The 20,437-nt window shown below is 41.9% G+C and overlaps 1 protein-coding gene across 1 annotated transcript in view; it reads right to left on the minus strand.

Moving 5' to 3' along the window:
* LOC126456243 (box A-binding factor-like) overlaps positions 1-20,437 on the minus strand; it is a 101,147-nt gene that overhangs the window by 48,588 nt on the left and 32,122 nt on the right. The window contains exon 10 of the mRNA XM_050091995.1: positions 2,844-2,985. Coding sequence (XP_049947952.1) covers positions 2,844-2,985 — 142 coding nt within the window. The remainder of the gene's footprint in view (positions 1-2,843; positions 2,986-20,437) is intronic.

Raw genomic sequence — 20,437 nt, forward strand, 5'->3', positions numbered from 1 at the left:
CAATCTGAGCAGCCGTCTTAGGTTGGTTGGACATGATGCTGTCGTTCATCGTCCCCAGAAGATCAAAACCAATTACAAAATGAATTAGAAAAGATATCTGTATGGTGCGAAAATTGGCAGTTGACCCTAAGTAATGAAAAGTGTGATGTTATCCACATAAGTGCTGAAAGAAATCCGTTAAACTTTGGTTATACGGTGAATCAGTCAAATCTAAAGGCCGTAAATTTAACTAAATACCTGGTAATTACAACTACGAACAATTTAAACTGGAAAGAACACAAAGATTTTTTATTTATTTAATTATTTTTGCAGAACACGTCTACTAAAGAAATTGCCTGCACTTTGTTTGTTCGTAAGACAGCTCAAAGAAGAGCAGCACGATTTTTACTATCGAGAAATAGGTGAGATAGTATCACGGATGTGATACACTATCTGGTGTGGAGATCATCAAAACAAAGGCGTTTCTCGTTGCGGCTGGATCTTCTCACGAAATTTCAATCACCAAATTTCGCATTCGAATGCTGATCTACATAGGAAGAAACGATCATCATCATAAAATGAGGGAAATTAGAGTTCGCACGGAAAGATATAGGTGTTCGTTTTTTTCCTCGCGCTGTTCAAGATGGAGTATTAGAGATTTATTGTGAAGGTGGTTCGATGATCCTCTGCCAGGCGGATCAGTGCCTTGCAGATGTATTTAACCATGTAGATGTAGATGTAGATCTGTTTTGCATTGCTTATGAGTCTAGTAAATCTCAACTCATGATTGCGTTCTGGCATCGGCATACGGAGATATTGCAAGTGGCACTTGAAGGAACAAAACTTAAATCTCTATTTGGACATCGTGAATTAGTTTTCCGTAATCACTTCAGACAAATGCTATTATGGTTCTCGGAATAATATCATGGCCAACGTCGTCTCTCATCCTTCTACAACTGAAATAGCATTTCGTCTCTAAAAACCTGCTCGCAAAGGAGCCGTTAAGATATAATGTTCTCCACTCCCTTCCTTCATCTAAGTGACTGGCTTGACGTAAAGCTGTGAATGAGAACAACAGATATGCATATAGCGGAAAACACAGTGTACCAAAATTTTACATTGTTTGTTTTAAGTAACGCGACAAGCTTCGAGCTGGTTGTTTGCTCTCAGGTAGCGCATTTCTTAATAGTTTTTACGTCTTTGCTATTTCGTTTCCACGCAGTATTCTGTCGTGGCAGTTATTGATTCGTTACATGTGAATCACACTATATCTGCACACATTACGACGTCCCCTACCCCATTTTTCAGTCTATATGGTATGGCTATTTTCCAAAGCTACTGAAGGAATTTTGATACGATTTACACCAATAGGTAGACTGGGTCATGGTCTAGGTTTGTGAGTATCATTACATATTACAAACAAGTCTTCCGGCCGTAGATACTTAGTAGACACCTGCGTGATAAAGGAGCGGATCGCTAAACATTTTAAAAGTATCTACATTGCGCAACAGAATAGAGGGATCACTTTTTCGAAACCCCATAATTCACACCCATTGCGACATTTAAGTTTTAAATTTGGGTCAACGGTACCTTAGCCTTCCTCTGTAATGGTGCAAAGGCGTGGCACCCTGTGACGTCACCCTCGGTATTGGCGACGTTTAAAACAGCAAGGTGTCGACACATTTGAGAGAAGTCTACAGCTCATAAGTTCACGTAAGCTGTAAGGTGGATTAATGATGTCACATTGACGCCAAATACCACCACAGTTTGCCCAACGCCACCGTGAACATGTCACACGATGAGAAGGTCGTTGTAGTCCCTCTTACCCAGATTTCACGCCTTCTTTTGACGTCTTTGCTATGGAAATCATAACAGCGACACCCAGCGTTGAAATCACGCAGTTTTCTTATGGGTGGCCGACGAAAGTAATTCATATACATCGCCGTTCAGAATCGACACGAGCTCTCAGGTGGTGGCATAAAAGACGTCAATGAAACCACCCCTTTCCCTGCTGCGTTGATTCCCACACATTTCGCGGTCGAAAACACAGTTCGCAGTGCGATGTGCAACAGGAAGACGTTCTTGACGCTGCAGACACCCTAGGGTATTTCAGCCATTCTCAAAGGACGCTGTGGGGCTGTATGTGTTCTGAGCCCTTTGGAGCGCAGGGGCGACCGCAATTTTTGCTCTCGTGTACACTTTGGGACCGTTACAAGGGAAGATTGTACGCACATTTGAGCCAAATTGCAAACTTAAGCGTCGCAATGGTTGGGAATAATGGGTTTTCAAAAAGTGTTCCTTTAATTCTGTTGCAAAGTGTAGATAAACGATTTTTAAACTTATCTTGTCTTCAATTGGCAGGTTCGAAAACTGACGCGTGAATAATCTTTCAGTGTTCATAAACGATGACTGCTGAATCTCCACTCCGAAAGGCAATATAATGCTTCATGCTAGCCGGCAACCAAAGAGTAGCGTGCAAGAGTACACACTGGCCGAGGCAATGGTTCCAGGCCGTGCGTGGTAGCCGTGCGATCTAAGGGCGTCTTGTCACGGTTCGCGCCGCTCCCCCCCCCCCCCCCCCCCCCCTTCGGTGGTTCGAGTCCTCTCTCGGGCAGGGGTGTGTTTGTTGTCCTCAGCGTAAGTTAGTTTAAGTTAAATTAAGTAGTGCGTAAGCCTAGGGACCGATGACCTCAGCAGTTTGGTCCCATATTCCTTACCACAAATTAAAAAAACACATATATATAATTTTCGAAAGAAATCATTCCAGTGCCAGCCCTGGGCACCTGGTAGGAGAATAGGCTACGAAGACATGGGGGCCAAACTCGGCAGTTCTAGACCCCGTTGGCAGGGGGGCAAGTACTCACCGACTACTTGGCGGCCGGAGTGCAGCACGTGCTCCACGTGTCCGCCACGCGTGGGCGGGCTGTCGCGACTCGTGGCCGGCGTCTTGGGCTTGCGCTTGCGGGTCTGGATGCCGTCCTTCTTCATGCTCAGCGGCCGGTTCACCTGCAAAAACAAGCACGTCACTGCCAGGCCATCCGTTGTCCGTCACGCGCTGGGACATTCCTTAACGGCTGTGGCCACACTGGCGCTTAACAGCGGACCAGGCACGGTGTCATGGTTTGGTTCTGGGGGAAGCGCGGTCACACCTTGCAATTTTTATCCTCCCCTCTCATCCCAGACTATAACTTTCTGTCGCCCAGAATTTTAACGTGTCACATATGTCTAGAATTTTAATAATAACAGCAATAAAATATTTTTATCTGTTTTCCGTCTTTCCCTTAGTTGCTCTAAATTCGTGGAGGTATGTACCGTCTGTCCAGCTAAATGAAGGCAGTTTGTTTATTGTTATACGCGTTTCGCCTCTTTTATTCGCGAAGTATCATCATTGGCCTGAAATACATGTTTCCTTTTATACAGACAATAAACGTATTATGTGATAGAGATAATATGCTGCTATATTACATTTTGTCGTACCTTTCTCTTGCTTTTTAGGTTAGAAACAACGTTTGTAGCACAAGTTCCGTATTGTGAATGTATCGTTCAGGGTTATTTACGATTTCCAGCGCTATCAACACTTGTGTGTCGTCCTGGAGATGTGTTTGTTAGTTTACATACTCCAGCTGGCTGAATTCTAGCGTTCTTTCACCCACATTTGTCACATCGCATGTTTTACTTGCACTTTCCATTTGGTGAATTTGTTCATGTAACATGGTAGTCTGTACCATTACTCGCTTATACAATGTTTTTGGCTTACACATTCCTACACTTTTGATCTTTGAGTATAAAGTAATATAAAATTTATTTTCTGTTGAATATTAATAACCGCTTCAGCTGTATTTAGTTCTTTATTATTGGATCACTTTCGATTTCATGGAACCAAAAGGCACATCTTCAGATGATCTGTATAACAATAAATCCACAAGGAGTAACAAACCAGAAGTATCACTGGTATGGAAATTTTAATATTTTAAAATTGTTTTAAAAATTTTGAAAACAAAACATTACAGCGGAAAAGCTCGGAATCTTTTTACCCAACGTTGTTTGTTCGTCAGAACAAAACACTGGTAAAAGGCCGTATGTCATAGAATAAAACAGCTGGATTCCAATATAGAGAACGGATCCTAAAGAAATCGTACGATAGTGATCCGTTGCTAAGGAGAAAATAAATGAAAACTATTAAGACCTAATTTTGGACCAAAATGAAAAACCAAGAAGTGGTTGCCACAAAATGGAGGGATGTTCTACCTAGACAAAATCGTCAAGTAAAAAGTTATAGGCGAAAAAGCAGAACCTTAAAAACAGACTTACCGATTCTCCGATCGACAGTCTGTCACTATCATATTGATATTCTGCAGATGGTTTTTCAAAAAGTTTTTGTGCTTTTTATCCAGATTTCCTTGTTCTCATTCACTATTCGGGTAATCTCCAAAAGACCACCAATTATTGGGTCGAATCCGCACATCATCAGCGGATGCGCGAACCATCCTTAGGCAAGCTGTTTATTATTTCGCCGTCAGTATGACAGAGCACGCGGCAGCGTCCCCTGTATGCAGTCCCGTATACATTGTGATTCACGAAGGTATGCAAATATTTTAATATGTTTTTCTACAAGTAAAACTAAAGAAAAAAGTTCATACACACATAGGACCAGTTTTCCAGAACATCCAGAGAAGCAAAGATTATTATACAAGAAAATTTGTTTACTTTCCATCAAGTACGTAGAAACGTTTATGTCATTGTTGGCAACCGTTAGTGAGTTGTTTCAGTCAGTTACTAACCTTGAAACGATCTAGTTTTCTGTATAGTTCAGTGAAAGAACGTAATAACAGCAATGTATTTAAGTGAAACAACATAGTAACTGTTGTAGTTTGCAGATTATTTATGAAACAGGGACACCTTTCAAATTTACGACAGAGAAATACGCCGATATGGTGTTTATTTATGGCAAATGTGATGGTAATGCTACGGCTGCAGTTAACTAAAATCGCTTCTCTGGATGATGTGGAAAAATACTGCAGATACACGTGTGGGACATGTTTCATCACTTTCACTACATCAATAACAATAAAATAAATGCAAATTGTGCTTTGATTTAACCTCGTACAGTTTTGCGATGCCTTAATATAAGGGAAGTTGCTAAATTTCAGGCAAACATATTTTTAGCCGTAACTCCGTAACTAAACATTTGCGGACCTATGTTTATATGAACTTTGTTTATTTAGTTTTACTTGTAGAATAAAATTTTCATACCTTCGTGAAGACGGCCGGTGTGGCCGAGAGGTTCTAGGCACTTCAGTCTGGAACTGCGCGACCGCTACGGTCGCAGGTTCGAATCCTGCCTCGGGTATGGATGTGTGTGATGTCCTTAGGTTAGTTAGGTTTAAGTAGTTCTAGGGGACTGATGAGCTCAGATGTTACGTCCCATAGTGCTCAGAACCATTTGAACCAACCTTCGTGAATCTCCCTGTATACGGAACCGCGGACAGCGGACGCGCCCGCGTGTTCTGTTATACTGACTGCGACAAAGTAAACAGCTTGCCTACGGACGGCTCGCGCATTCGCTGATGATGCGCGGGCTCGACCCAATGATTGGTGGTCTTTTGGGGATTACCCGAATAGTGAATGAGAACAAGGAATATTGGATAAAAAGCAAAAATCTTTTTGAAAAACAATCTGTAGAATATCAATATGATAGTGACAGCTGATATTTTTCGTTAATAACGCCCGTAAGTTATGCTGAAATTAGAATGTAAAAGAGGAACATCATGTGCATATATTGCAGCAACGAGACAGATATGCCGGCAGAGTCCACTGAATAAACCTCAAAATTATAAAAAAAACTTTAAGTACACTAAAATTATGAAAAATATTGTTTCGAAAAAATGTCTGCTGTCTCTATCATATTGATATTCTACAGATTGCGGTTAGTGAATCATACATACTTGATTCTCTAATTCTGTAATGAAATACGAGGGCTATTTGGAAAGTAAGGTCTGATCGATCATGAAATGGAAACCACAGTGAAAATCAAAAATGTTTTATTTGCAAATGTTAGATACATCTTCCAGCTACTTCTCTACATAGTCGCCGCTGTTACTGAGACATTTATCATAGCATCGTACTAACTTTCCACTACCCTCGTCATAGATAGCTGCTGCCAATTCTCTACAATGATCTGCAGTTTGTCGCCCGTTCTGCGATGTTATCTCCATAGCCAGCGTTTCACCTGAGTGGAGATGAAAATCAGAAGGAGTCAAGTCTGGGCTGTATGGTGGGTATCAAACACTTCACTTCGAAAATGTTGCAGAGGTGTGCTCATTGCCCCTGCAGTGTGCGGCCGAGAATCGTCATGAAGATGGGAATGCATGACAGTTACGGTATGTGGACTGCATGAAATCAGGCGAAATCTCTCACAGGCAGTCGTACTTGGCAGGAGACACTATCGTTCTAGGCATCTTTACGTGTTCACTGACGTGATGCCATCGACGGGCATACTAGAGAAGCAACTGAAAACATCTATCCAGTGCATCATGGGATTTTCACTATGGTTTCCATTTCGCGACCGATCGTACCTTACTTTCCGAATAGCCCACGTACGTATATGATCGCTTGATAAAGTACACTCGATAACTTTTAAATCATACACTTTTCTATACGAAAGATTACCATGCATTAGAACATGGAATGGTTCAAATGGCTCTGAGCACTATGCGACTTAACTGCTGAGGTCATCAGTCGCCTAGAACTTAGAACTAATTAAACCTAGCTAACCTAAGGACATCACACACATCCATGCCCGAGGCAGGATTCGAACCTGCGACCGTAGCGGTCGCTCGGCTCCAGACTGTAGCGCCCAGAACCGCACGGCCACTCCGGCCGGCTCAACATGGAATGAAAATGATACCTGTCTACGTTCATGAAAAGTGGTTACGATGTAAAAACATTAATACCGCACATACCTCAAGTAGATGATAAGACATTTATCTTCTTCTTTCACGTATTCGTAAAATTTATCCCCCTTTTCGAATAACTAATGAAAGAGCGTATGGGGTTTGGCACGTTTCTTTTTTCTTTTTTTGCCTTGACAAACAAGAATGCCATTTACGTTAGTTCGTTATCTTCTTTAAACATAAAAACTATAACGCACGACCTTTTCCCAAATACAGAATTCATGATCGACCCTGTCCGTAGACAACTGACAAAGCAATGTGAACTGTCTGTTGGCTGGTCTAATCGATTGACGTCTAGCGACAGAGTCTGAACTGTGTGGCATTTTTTATTGCAGTTACTTTTTATTTACTGTGGACTGAGAAATTAGGAGATCGGCAACATATTCTTACACATACTTGGGAGAACTGTACCTGTCAGACTCAGGACTACAACCATTCATGATATACAGGAAGTGGATGAAGGTCATTCTACCCAAATATTCACGCCAAACAGACATCCGAAAGGGGAGAATTCTTTAAGTACTGAACCTTCAGCAGACAGAGTTAACTTTGACGCGAGTAAAAGTGGGGAACCGTCTTAGATGATATTTACGGGAATCTCTGGTACCGCGAGTCGTTAGTAAAAGAAAACTTTGTGGTTAGAGTGTTAGGTAACGAATTGTAGTGGATCGTTCCACTGTGAGTTTTGTCGTTGTGAATTCGCTTGTAAACAAAGGGAGGCATATGAAAAAAATCAGAGCAAGGTGGGCCACGATCGACTGCAGCCAGAGTAAGTTGTTGCCTCACCGAATAAGCTTCAGAAACAAACTCCTCTCTAACGAGCTTCCGAATAGCAACAGAACGCGTTGTATCTATCCGAATTTTATTTTTCCTACGTTTTTTTTTCTTTAAAGTAGGTTAGCTTGTCAGACGCGGCCCGATCGAAATAAAAAATACGGTCATCACGTTTTGAGAACTGCAAAGTGTCGAAAATTCCAAACAGGTAATAAAATCAATACCACTAGCGAAAATGTTAGTGAAGTGCGTATACTGGCAGTACATTGGTATAGAAAATCAGGGAACAGACGAGGAAATCACATCCACTCTCGGTGTTCTTGTGCAATGAAACAAAATGCACGTGGCGACGAGGAAGTAATTTTAGGAATTGCACAGACAATAGCTAATGCTGTAAAGCATATCGTACAATATTCGGGGGAGCCGTTTTAAACAACAGTGTGACTGGCTTTCTTCATCGTAAATCGCATGCATCTTTAAGCTCATCATAACATTCAATAATATTCCTCCGACACACTATGTTGTCAACTATCTGATATTTTATGACTGGGAAAAATGATATCGATGTCTTTCTTGTCCTCATCTCTTTCCATAGGAAAATTCCAGACAGAAGTTGTCACATCGGGCCTTTTATGTCTAATTTACAACACACTAACATAAATATCAAGTTTTTTGCTAAAGGTACAAGAATTGATAGAAAATGTAGAAAAGTGCTCAATGGAGCTCTGAAAAATCCTCTAGCAGGTAACACTTTCAGCACATCATATGGCAGTCGTTACAAATTCAGGGGAGCAAAAGGTGGGAAGTGAGAATTACGGAGAGCGTCAGGAGATACAGTTTCAAGTTACTAGACGCCAGAACTACACAATATATTGCCTACATTGTATTGCGTTCGGTGTTATTTTTGAGCTTATTAGCCAGTCTAGAAAAGGAGGATTTTTCACTGCCTGTGTTTACAAACAAACTGCCCCGTACCGGTAATCTGGTGAACCTATTATCGTGACTGTACATAGAAGGATAATAAGGGACACTTGTGTGTCGAAGATAGCGTCACAATCTGAGCGGTAGTACAATACATGAATTTTCATGTCAGATAGTTCCTGTTCTGTGTGAGATACCATATCGGAAGGGGCATATGTGCCCTACGGATAAGTTAACAGATCGGATAAGTTAAGATAGACGAAATCAGTGAGCGTCTGGTCCATTCATAACAGTGAAGATACTCCAGCAGAGAATATCTAAACGACCCGTATCTATGTCTAATCTTAATTCCCGCCGAAAGATAGGATAACGGAAGGAGGATACCACAACATACGTAAATCTCCGTGGATCGTCATTTCAGGGCAATTGAGTAGCGTAGATTACAAGTAAGTATGCATGCTATCTGCTGCCAGCTCGAACGAAACGTTGTTATTTGCTTCGCTACACTGGCGCTTTTAAGCTTACCGGTTCTTGGCCTATCGTCCACCATCTGCCCTGTGATTCCACGGCACTGGATGGTGGAAGAATTTTACTCCTGCTCTGAAATACTAATTTCCAGACACTGATGTTTTCGACTGTTGGAAGCAACAATATAGATGCATGAGTACCACTGATTGAAACGGAGAAAAGGACTGTTATTGGTTCAAATGGCTCTGAGCACTGTGGGACTTAACATCTATGGTCATCAGTCCCCTAGAACTTAGAACTACTTAAACCTAACTAACCTAAGGACATCACACAACACCCAGCCATCACGAGGCAGAGAAAATCCCTGACCCCGCCGGGAACCGAACCCGGGAACCCGGGCGTGGGAAGCGAGAACGCTACCGCACGACCACGAGGTGCGGGCGCTGTTATTGAGAAAAACATTGTTTTCTAAGTACAGCTGCTTGAATAAGAGGGAAAAGCAAAATTAGGAAACCTGAAGCTGTGCGAAAATGCGAGTGAGCTACTTAAAATAGATAAAAACAACTGAAGAGCTGAGAACATAAGGGCCTAAAGTACACTGTCATAGATTTGCTATATTAGCATGTATGGCTTCTCCTGACATCTGTTGATCTCACGGTGAATCAACTTTATCTACACTTTTAACCCCACACTGTATATATGAGCATTCACGAAAAGCTGTCTGACCATTTTCTCGAGGATTAATTTCCTTATGACCTCAAAGCGCAGAGCATAATTTTGTTGCTCTGTACTCCTCAGTTGTTATCTAGGGTATAAAATATAATTTAATGTCTGCATCATGTATGTAGAAGTAATACCTTACAATCGGAGGTGTATCGGCACTTTTATCTGAATTTCAAGCCATAGAATGTGCTTAATGAAAATGATAGTGACGAAGACCATGAAGTGTTGGAATAGGTCGTAATTGTGTATGTGTGTTTGGTGCATTTAGTATCTGTTCTTTAAGTTCTGATTTGGTTTCACATTAATTACAAACTTTACAACTGTAAAAAGACACTTGTCAGTAGCCTATACATGGAAATTTTGTGAGCTAACATTAATAATAAATATATCGTAAATGTTAATTAATATTTCATAACATAAAGTGGATACACTATTTTTTCAAAGGAAGTATGGAATGCTGACGCTTGATTAAAAACAGTTCAGATCTATGGGACTGGGAATTTGTCTACAAATTTATTTTTCACAAACATATCTTCTCAAAACTTTCTTTCTGTGCTTTAGGCTCCTATGCTTTCAGTGTCACAATTATACATGGGCAGGAAATAAGTTTTAAGGACACAAAGTGGAAAAATAGATGTAGAGCACTAAAGTTCTAAGAAAGCGAAGTATTTTGAATGAATTTAAGAATTTATTGGAATGTAATATAAGCGATAATTCTTAACAAGCTCTTCATTTTGCCCGCCCTACTGTCATGTTTCTCTGTTTTTCTTCTTTTTTTCAACATTAAGGCACCACTTTTCACAATAACAAAATAATGATGAATCATTAAATTCCTACAGATGGAACAATGTGAAATTCTCGCTCAGTGTCTGAAGCGGAACGATCTGAACATAGAATGAAGGAAGGAAGATTAGAGCTTCATGTCCCGTCGACAACGAAGTCATTAGAGACGGAGCACAGGCTCGAATTAGGGAGGGGTGGAAAGGAAATAGGTCCTGCCCTTTATAGCGTGCCGATAAGCGATTTAAGGAAATCATCGAGAGCCTAAATCTCGATGGCCGGACACAGATTTAGACTGTCGTCTTCCTGAATGCGCGGCGCGTCCACCTGCTAACTGAACGTAGAGAGATGAGGAAACTGTGTCGCTTTTCGGAGGAAATAACAATTTCTCACCACCTAGTAAACAAATACCACATGAAGTTCGTGGTGGCATTTGTGGTTCTTAGTTTTCCACAGCGTCCATGGACACGTAAAGTTATGATTAAGGTGTAATGCTCCGTCGGCAATTACATAACATACGTAGAGCGAGCTCAGATTGGGAGAGGGTGGAGTAGAAATACAACCGTATCCTTTTGCAAATGAACCGTCTCGGGTCATTTTCTTAAGCGATTTAAGGAATCCATGAAAAATCTGTATTGTTAAGTACCGTTAGTTGGCCTTCCATTAAACCATGTTCCACAGACCGTTGGTAGAGTCATCTGCATCAGTATGCGCAACATCGCATGCTCGATGATCTGCTCGGTGATTCCTGGGCGGCTGCAGCACCACCACGAAAACTTAGTTGCTGCCACTTTACGATGGTTCTTTGTGTCTGAGTTGCAACTAAAGTACTCTGCAGTAGTTGCCAAGGGTGCCTTGTGATTGGTTCGTTCAATAAATAGTCTTCATAGTTCGATTGTAAATCCAGGTTGATTTCTTAGTGCTAACGGAAGGATAATTAACTAGTACATTCTTGGTATTAACACGTGGCAGCGACCTCGGTACGAGTAGACTTGAAATCTGATACAAAGCAAAAACTAGTGGGCCCCTACAATCACGACCGATACAATTTCTGCTCTACGGCACTGAGCAAGTTGGCATAGTTGATAAAGCGCTGGACTCACATTCGATACGAACAGGGTTCAAAACCAGATCGCCCATCTACATTCGACTTTTCTGTGGTATCCCTAAATCAATGATGACGAAATGACGTAATGGTTCCTTTGTAAAGTCGGTGCTGATTTCTTTCCCTGTCTTTGGCTTATCCGAGATAGTACACCTTCCCCGATGATCTCGATGTTGATTGTATGGCAAATCCTAACCTACCTTCCTTTCTTCCTTCACTTCTCTCTGTAGACTCCTTTGGACAGAAAACATGACTGCCATAACTCATTGTGAGAGCAGATACACGATTTTTAACGTGTTCTCCAATGCGATGCAGAGCGAAACCAGTGTGATCTCCGGCGTCATTTAGCCATCTAGTTTATATGCGGAGTACGAGGATGTAGTGAGACCGAATTTCGATCACACTGAAATCTTTACCGCCGGAGCGACACAAGGTGAATACTTCTTAAAACATAATTAAGTACTTTTTATACATCATAACTTTGTATCTCAATTGCAAAATGTTGAACGAGATGGGATCGGAGCAACAGATCGAAAATACATTGTTGGAAGCCGACTATCGCCATACCGATGAAAGCGAAACCTTTGCCGACGCCCAGCGACCGCGAGAAGATACTGCCGAAAGAGTTGCATGAATTTAACTTTTGTAATTTGCATTTTTTCGCCATATAATTTAATACGGATCACGAAAGCATCTCCTTCTAAATGTGAATTTTTAAATTCTGCAAAAACTGAAAATGAATATTTTATTTGTGAAACGTGAGAAGTTAGTAGTATGCAGAATTTATTCATCCAAATTACCAGTTTTTCTTTGAGGTGCGTGAAGCGCAAAAAGTGAAACAATTATAATTTTATAAGTTATGGTATATGAATACATCAACGTGGGACTATTCGTTAGAGCTAGTCGGCCGCATTTTATGGACATAGACAAGAAGAGAATAGAAGCTTTCGAAATGTGCTACAGAAGAATGCTGAAGATTAGATGCGTAGATCACAGCCCGCAGCTCGTGGTCGTGCGGTAGCGTTCTCGCTTCCCACGCCCGGGTTCGATTCCCGGCGGGGTCAGGGATTTTCTCTGCTTCGTGATGGCTGGGTGTTGTGTGACGTCCTTAGGTTAGTTAGGTTTAAGTAGTTCTAGGGGACTGATGACCATAGATGTTAAGTCCCATAGTGCTCAGAGCGATTTGAACCATTTGGTAGATCACATAACTAATGAGGAGGTAATGAATAGAATTGAAGAGAAGAGAAATTTGTGGCACAACTACACTAGAAGAAGGGATCGATTGGTAGGGCATATTCAGAGGCATCAAGGGATCACCAATTTAGTATTGGATGGCAGCATGGAGTGTAAAAATCGTAGAGGGAGACCAAGAGATGAATACACTAAACAGATTCAGAAGGATGTAGGTTGCAGTAGGTACTGGGAGATGAAGAAGCTTGCACAGGATAGAGTAGCATGGAGAGCTGCATCAAACCAGTCTCTGGACTGAAGACCACAACAACAAAAAAACGATCTGAAGTGAATGGCTATTTTGTTTATTGTTCAGATAATTGAACCTTTACAAGATGTAGCCTCATTAATTTTAAGCTAGCCAATGAAATTTCAGGCGCTCTTTCTATGAACTGTACGTTGCATGCCTACGGTCTCTTGGCGGTGTAAAAAATTGAAGCTTCTAAGTCAATGCAGCCAAAGTATACGGCCGTTTATTCCAGATATTTTGATACTCGCGGACTCATTCGTCAAAACCAGTAGAGTACTTCCCGTTAGAAATTTGCCAAGTAGCAAGGTAGCAAGGTCTCGCAGTACCACTAAATAAAAAAATCCGTGTCCGTCTGTCACTTAAGATTCCATTCCATCATGAATGGTTACACGCATCAAGTTGAAATTTATGTAACATACTGATGTCTACTGTCCCTCAGCGGCGTAAAATACTTAAGCTTCAAGTCAGCGCAGGCAAAAGATACGGCTATTTATCTCAAATATTTTAACACTCGCAAACCCACTAATCAAAACTTACAGGAAACTTCCCGTTGACCTAGAAATTTGGAAACAGCAATATTTCACAGTAAAAGTAAAGAAAAAATAAAGAAATTGTTAATTTGTAATTATATCACACGAAAAAAGTATTTCTTTTCTGATTTGTTATCGGACTTTAAACATTAAATTAAAACATTCTCGAAAGTCCTGGAATTCCTGAGACTGATATCTTGTCAGTATTAATGACGATAACAGAAATCGACGAGATTCTCTTTTTCCGGGATGGATGATCTATCTGTGTACATAATTAAGTTTGCACGGAACTCTTAGATCGAGACTTATTCGCACCTGGTCATTTTTAAGTATCTTGGCGTATTAGACTTAAAAACATCAGCGTTTTTTTCCATAACCCCTCCATCCTATCTTGATTCGGCCGAAGATGTTAGATTTTAAGTCTCATTGGGTATCAACAAACTGTCCCAGGTATACATATTCGTTAACATTTTAAACAGATGTTGTCCAACATTGTTTTTCCTGCAGTTAACACATTTTGTGATGCATAACATTTGTTTTCGAATGCTTTAGCTCAGAACACACTTTTCGACAATTATCTGATCAGTCCTTTTTAGAGGATTGAAATTCTATCATTTTGTTGGCTATAACTACTACGTCGTCTGCAAACAGACGGACGTATAATTAAATATGGCTACAACAAATATTATGTTTGCCGTACGACAGCAAGCGGTCACATGAAACGACGCGAGCGCAGCATGACGAAAACTGGAAACTTCACTGAGGAGGTTGAGCTAGCAGCGCAACGGCTCGAGGTCGATGCATGCACATTTAAGAGAAGTGCTTGTTCGCGGCAAGTAAGTGCGTCGTGCTGAACCTCTACCGGTGACGTCACGCATGTTGTCGCTGCGCACTATCGATCAGCGAGCCCTCGCGACGCAGCGCTGGCCGCTCAATTGTTTGCACCTCACGCGCTCCAGTTTCGCGTGTGGCTGCCTGCCTGGGAGCGGGAACAAAGGAAAGCCAGCTTACAACAAACACCACGCCGGATTACGGCAGATCACCACGCAGCGTGAGTCACGGAATTGCGCAGTCGCCCACACAATCCCCTAGAGCTATCGTCTTTTGACATCGGCACCCGAATGTTCGAAAATTGAAACAGAGTCGTTCATGGGTGACATGTAGCGACCGGGGGATACAGAGAAAGAGATTTTCTTACTTACGTTAGCAATAGGGCGAGACATTTTAGGTCGAATTAGCTTCTAGGTTCTACGCGTTATTATGGAGTATTCTGTGTAGATATGGCGCTTTCACTGCCATCACCTACAAGTTTGTTTGTCTAGGCCTCTCAAAAGTAATATTCTTCTTTCGTGAATGCACAGAGAGAAGCGATATGTATCGTTGCATCCATGTGCTTTGTTTTTAGGGTTTTCGAAGCACCGAGAGATTTGTTAGCTAACTAATATCACAGGACCCCCTATTCGCAGACCTGATCTGCCGCACAGTACTTTAGGGTGGAGGAAATTCTTCACTCCTTCGGCAGGTAAGCTGCCGGGTAAACTCCTTCGAATCTATCTGTTAACATGCGACCGCTCTTCTGTGCATGTTCCCCAGACACAATGTTGTCAGTCATTTGTCTGCTGGGGTAAAGCATGAACTAAAATTTCGTTTTCTTTTGTAATGCGTCTTTCTTTTTCCTGGTCTTTATCCCGTATCTTCAAGGGGGCCAGCATGTTAATTATTCGGACTGGCAATGTTAGTGACTGAGGGCCGGATGCCCTTCCTACCTCAAAAAAAAAAAAAAAAAAAAAAAAAAAAAATGGTTCAAATGGCTCTGAGCACTATGGGACTCAACTGCTGTGGTCATCAGTCTCCTAGAACTTAGAACTACTTAAACGTAACTAACCTAAGGACATCACACACATCCATGCCCGAGGCAGGATTCGAACCTGCGACCGTAGCAGTCGCACGGTTCCGGACTGCGCGCCTAGAACCACGAGACCACCGCGGCCGGCCCTTCCTACCTCGTCCCCTCCCCCCCCCCCCTCCCCTTCAAAAGATGGAATTTGTGTACCCCAACTATCTGCGTCTAGTGTTCCATGTGAAGGTGTGCGTACGTGTTCTAAATGTTTGCGAATCGTGTAACTAAGGCGGGATTTGGTACCAGCCAATTATTCATCTAGCGGACGAGGGAAAACACCTTAAAACCACAGCCAGGCTGGCCGGTACGCTGGTCCTTGCCGTTAATCCGCCGGGTGGCTTCCGTCTAGTGGTGTGAAATTACAAAACGTTAAGTAGGAACAACAGGGGAATGAGGTCAAAGTTTTGGGTCAACAGAAACGTGTTTTTCATGAGCATTTCAAGGATTATGAGAAAATTTGTGAAATTTGGAAATAGTTCTTGTATCTTGTCATCGTGTTAGACCTGTGGACGCCATCATAAAATGGCAGTTATGTTAAAACCACTTAAAGGTAGAACCAAAACGTACTGTACCACATTCATAAGTAAATATATCAAAACGTAGGTAAGAAAATTTCATGATCATATACGGAGCACTTAAAGAAATTGTTATTTTCATTCCTAGAGTGGAGTGCACCTAAAAGGCGGATAGTGTGGTACTGAACAGTAGCTAAGGGCAATGTAAAGCATCCAATAGCGGCGTTCTGACGCGTCTTAACTGTAGACTGCACTTTGAGCTGCGTGTAGCACATCCAGCGTTGAATTCGTGTTAGTTTAAGTACAGTGAGAATATTTAGCTACAGCAGTGTTTATAGTGAGTGGCATAATGCAAACAAGACAAGTAGTACCGGGTGGTCAAAAAAATGGTTCAAATGGCTCTGAGCACTATGGGACTCAACTGCTGAGGTCATTAGTCCCGTAGAACTTAGAACTACATAAACCTAACTAACCTAAGGACATCACACACATCCATGCCCGAGGCAGGATTCGAACCTGCGACCGTAGCGGTCGCGCGGTTCCAGACTGTAGCGGCTAGAACCGCTCGGCCACCCCAGCCGGCACGTTACAACAATTCGTACTAATTGTATCTTGTGTGCTGCTTGAATTTGAGCGCGCAAAGGCATGATGGGCAAACTTCAATGTTTATTAAATCGCAATCGGCGGACCGTAGCGAATTTTTTCTCAGTACAATCTACGCTGCGACACCCCACAAGCTTTTCAGACTGCTTCAGCCCACACTGTAGGCCTATATTAACAAGTAACTTCGAGTGATACCGAGCGTTTTCCCAGCTTACAACCTTTTCTAGGGAGATTAATAATCAGGCACGTCGCCTAGCATGTCTCTTAACGCAGCTTCGCCAGTTCCAAGCTTAGGCAACGGCTGGAGACGATGACGTAGTGCAGAGACGGTGAAGACATTGACAACAACGCGAAGTATTCTATATTTATCTCCGAACAGAACGCATCACAAACCTGCCTCCTTGCTTACACATCACTTCAGCTTCAAGCAAATGAATATCTATGAGCAAATGGAATTTTGATTAAAGTTTAGTTTTGCATTTCTCCATTCTCCTAAAGGGTCCTACCGTCACCTTCGCAAAAACTGTCTCTTCAGATTAAATGCTGTACAGCTATGGTAGAGTTCGATGATGAGTTTCTCATTGCACTATCGAGCAATTTGGCACAACGGCTAAGGCACTGGAGTTGCACTCCTCATTTATGTTACCCGTGCCTCCCGTAAAATCACTCGTCCCAAATGCCGAGATGTCTCCTCTGAATAAATAAAAAAAAAGAAAGAAAACAGCCGCTTTCTTCCCCATCCTTATCGAATGATGCTTGATGCAATGACTTCATCAGCGGGGGAGGGGGGGGGGAAGAAGCGGAGAGCGTTAAACGCTAATCTTTATTTATCCTAATACAGAGGAACACTACAAGGAAGGATGCCCAGTGTTATCGGTACTCTTGGCTTGGGGACATCAAGGAAAACGGGAAACTCATAGTACATTTCAGTTTAATTCAGCAGCTTCCTTGCACCGAGCAAGGTCGAGATTGTGCCCAGTTCTGAAACTCGTTAAACCTTAATTTCATTAGAGTTTCCTTCTTCTTCCTACGGGTAAGTGGAGCGAGTGAACTATCTGCAGTACTGTTGCTAGTGTTATCGCTACAAACACTTCAATAACAGCGATCTCTGCTAACGGAGAATTTTCTGCTCTCAGTTAAGTGTCAAACAAAGACTGGGATTCCCACCATTGAGATGCCGCTGTCAGCTATTTGCAATAAAGTCTTTCTTTCGACAAAACACGCTTCTCTAACACAGGTGATAGAAGTGCATAAAATAGTAAATGTCCGCTGCGCGGTTGGGGAGGTGACATTCGAAATATGAAGCCTACCCACATATGAGTGTACTGCATGACTTGAAAACTACAGCTAATGAATCCTAAAACGATCATATTAACTGGTTAACTGGATGGGACTAGTAATTCGACAAATATGGACGTTCAAAGTCAATGTTTTCTCAAAAGAGTACAAGAAAACATACGTTTGCGTATAAAATGTATCAACCAACGCAGTAAAGGTCAGCAGTGGGTTTCAAAAAGGAAATGTCATAAAACGGAAATGGGGTAAGAAAGGTATTGTAGCAGGTGACGACATTTACTACGATACTGACAATGTGAAACAAAGAACATGTGCCATGTGCAAATTATGCATCAGCGTGTCGACAAACAGTTTGCCAATATCATCTAGATATAAAATTTTCTTCTCTTTCTTCAGTATCTTCCCTGAAATAGTAAAGTCTTTGGAAGTAATTGTAGCTATGCTCTCACCCTACTCCTTCATTCCCTTTGTTGTGTGATTGGGGTTGCTTGCAGTTATTGCAATCCTTTCAAGCATTCCAGTGAATTTTTGATTCCTCGTTTGCCTCTTTCTACACAAACTGAATGGTACTGCATATAACCACTCGTGTCTGATTATGAAGAACTTTGCCTGCATCTAGGAAGCACGAAGACCACGCCGCCGTGTTAAGAGTGGACGTCCCAGGACCCAGGACGTACGCCAGGCACGACCTCTGCTTGAGGGACGCTGGGTGCAAGCTATCATGCTTGGTGTCCCAAAATCATCAAATAAATGGAGTAAAGTAAAAAGTGAATGAAAATGTCACATTTTTGTCCCCAATAAAATATTGTGATATGGAAAAACTTCAGAATAGACACTTATGCCACAACAATAATACTTCAGTGTGTTGCGACTGGAAAAATGTTGGCGATATCATTTCCATTCAACTAATTCCGTACCTACTGCTTCGAGGACTTAGTGGACAAACTGTTAAGTCCAGCCATAGAGTAGGAGATGAGTAGCATAAGTGACTGGGCAGGTAAACAACTCTTTCACTTGCCAAAGCAGTCTAACATATTATTCTATGCATAGCAACATACGCTGTTTTAAGGGATCAAACAATTCTTAATGGCTTAACCAGATGATCCTCGTTTTATCACAGTCATCAGATACTGACGCCCACGACCAAGCGGATACGTTGTATTAAGGTGGAAAATAACACATTTTTCTTAACTAATCCCGATTCTGAATCTTATGAGCTCTCTTCCACTGATATAATTTCCTTCCATTAAATATAATTTTTCCAACACATATTTCTGTCCTCCTAAGTATTATCGTTCTGCCGTAACGATTATTTTCGTTTTTCCATAAGACTGAAGTAAAGAGCTAATATTTATTATTCAAATTAAATGAAGCGAAGAAATACATGTGTCTCTGTATTCCAAAACCAACAATATTGGTGAAATTATTAGACAAGCAATGGGATTGTGTGAAAAGATGAATCGAAAATTACTTCTGAAAATCATAGAAACCAGTTGGCGGAGCAAAGTCAGAATAAACTGCCATACTTAATGGGTTGCTATGCTGAAACACGCTGCATAGCATTTTCCGTGTACTTGGCTAAATGGCTCTGAGCTCTATGGTACTTAACTTCTGAGGTCATCAGTCCCCTAGAACTTAGAACTACTTAAACCTAACTAACCTAAGGACATTACACACATCAATTCCCGAGGAATGATTCGAACTGCGACCGTAGCGGTCGCTCGGTTCCAGACTGTAGCGCCTAGAACCGCTCGGTCACTCCAGCCGGCTTTCCCTTGTACTCTTAGACAGAATAGTAACTCAAGACTTTTCTGTCACACATTAAAGTTTGTGAAACTTGGAACAGTTAGAAAGACTGGCACGAATAAATACAAAGTAACAGACTGTAGAGGAGGGTCCAACAATAAGCGGTTAGATTTCACAGAAATTGTGTATTTGTAACTTAGCAGGTCTTCTGCTGTGTGACAAGAAATACCAGTGCTGCTGAGATGGCAACATAATGAGCGTTGGGGAAAAGTTAAATCATACGTCGGCACGGGGCGCGAACGCAGGTACCTGCCGCTTGCGGCCATTTCGATTCCATTTGCGCTGATCTGGTGTCGCGCAGCGGCTGGAAGCTTCAGCTTGTCACCAGTTTTATAATGCAGGCTTTCACGGCCGGTATTTAGATCCCCTGTGATTTTATTTATAGGGAATTAGGCCATGTTGTAAAGACTGCGCCTTTGCCTCATACGTCTAAGGATATCCCCAGCATTATGGGAAGCAACGTTGAAAACATAGTTTGGACGACGGACCAATACCCACATAACTTAAGTCGTCGAGGCTGTCACCAGTTTCTCTTCCTTGGTTTACAAACTCCACACAAGCTCTTCCTGGATAGTGTGGAACTGCCACCGGTCGTAGAAAGAAC

The sequence above is a fragment of the Schistocerca serialis genome, chromosome 2, assembly GCF_023864345.2.
Source record: "Schistocerca serialis cubense isolate TAMUIC-IGC-003099 chromosome 2, iqSchSeri2.2, whole genome shotgun sequence".
Lineage (NCBI taxonomy): Eukaryota > Metazoa > Arthropoda > Insecta > Orthoptera > Acrididae > Schistocerca > Schistocerca serialis.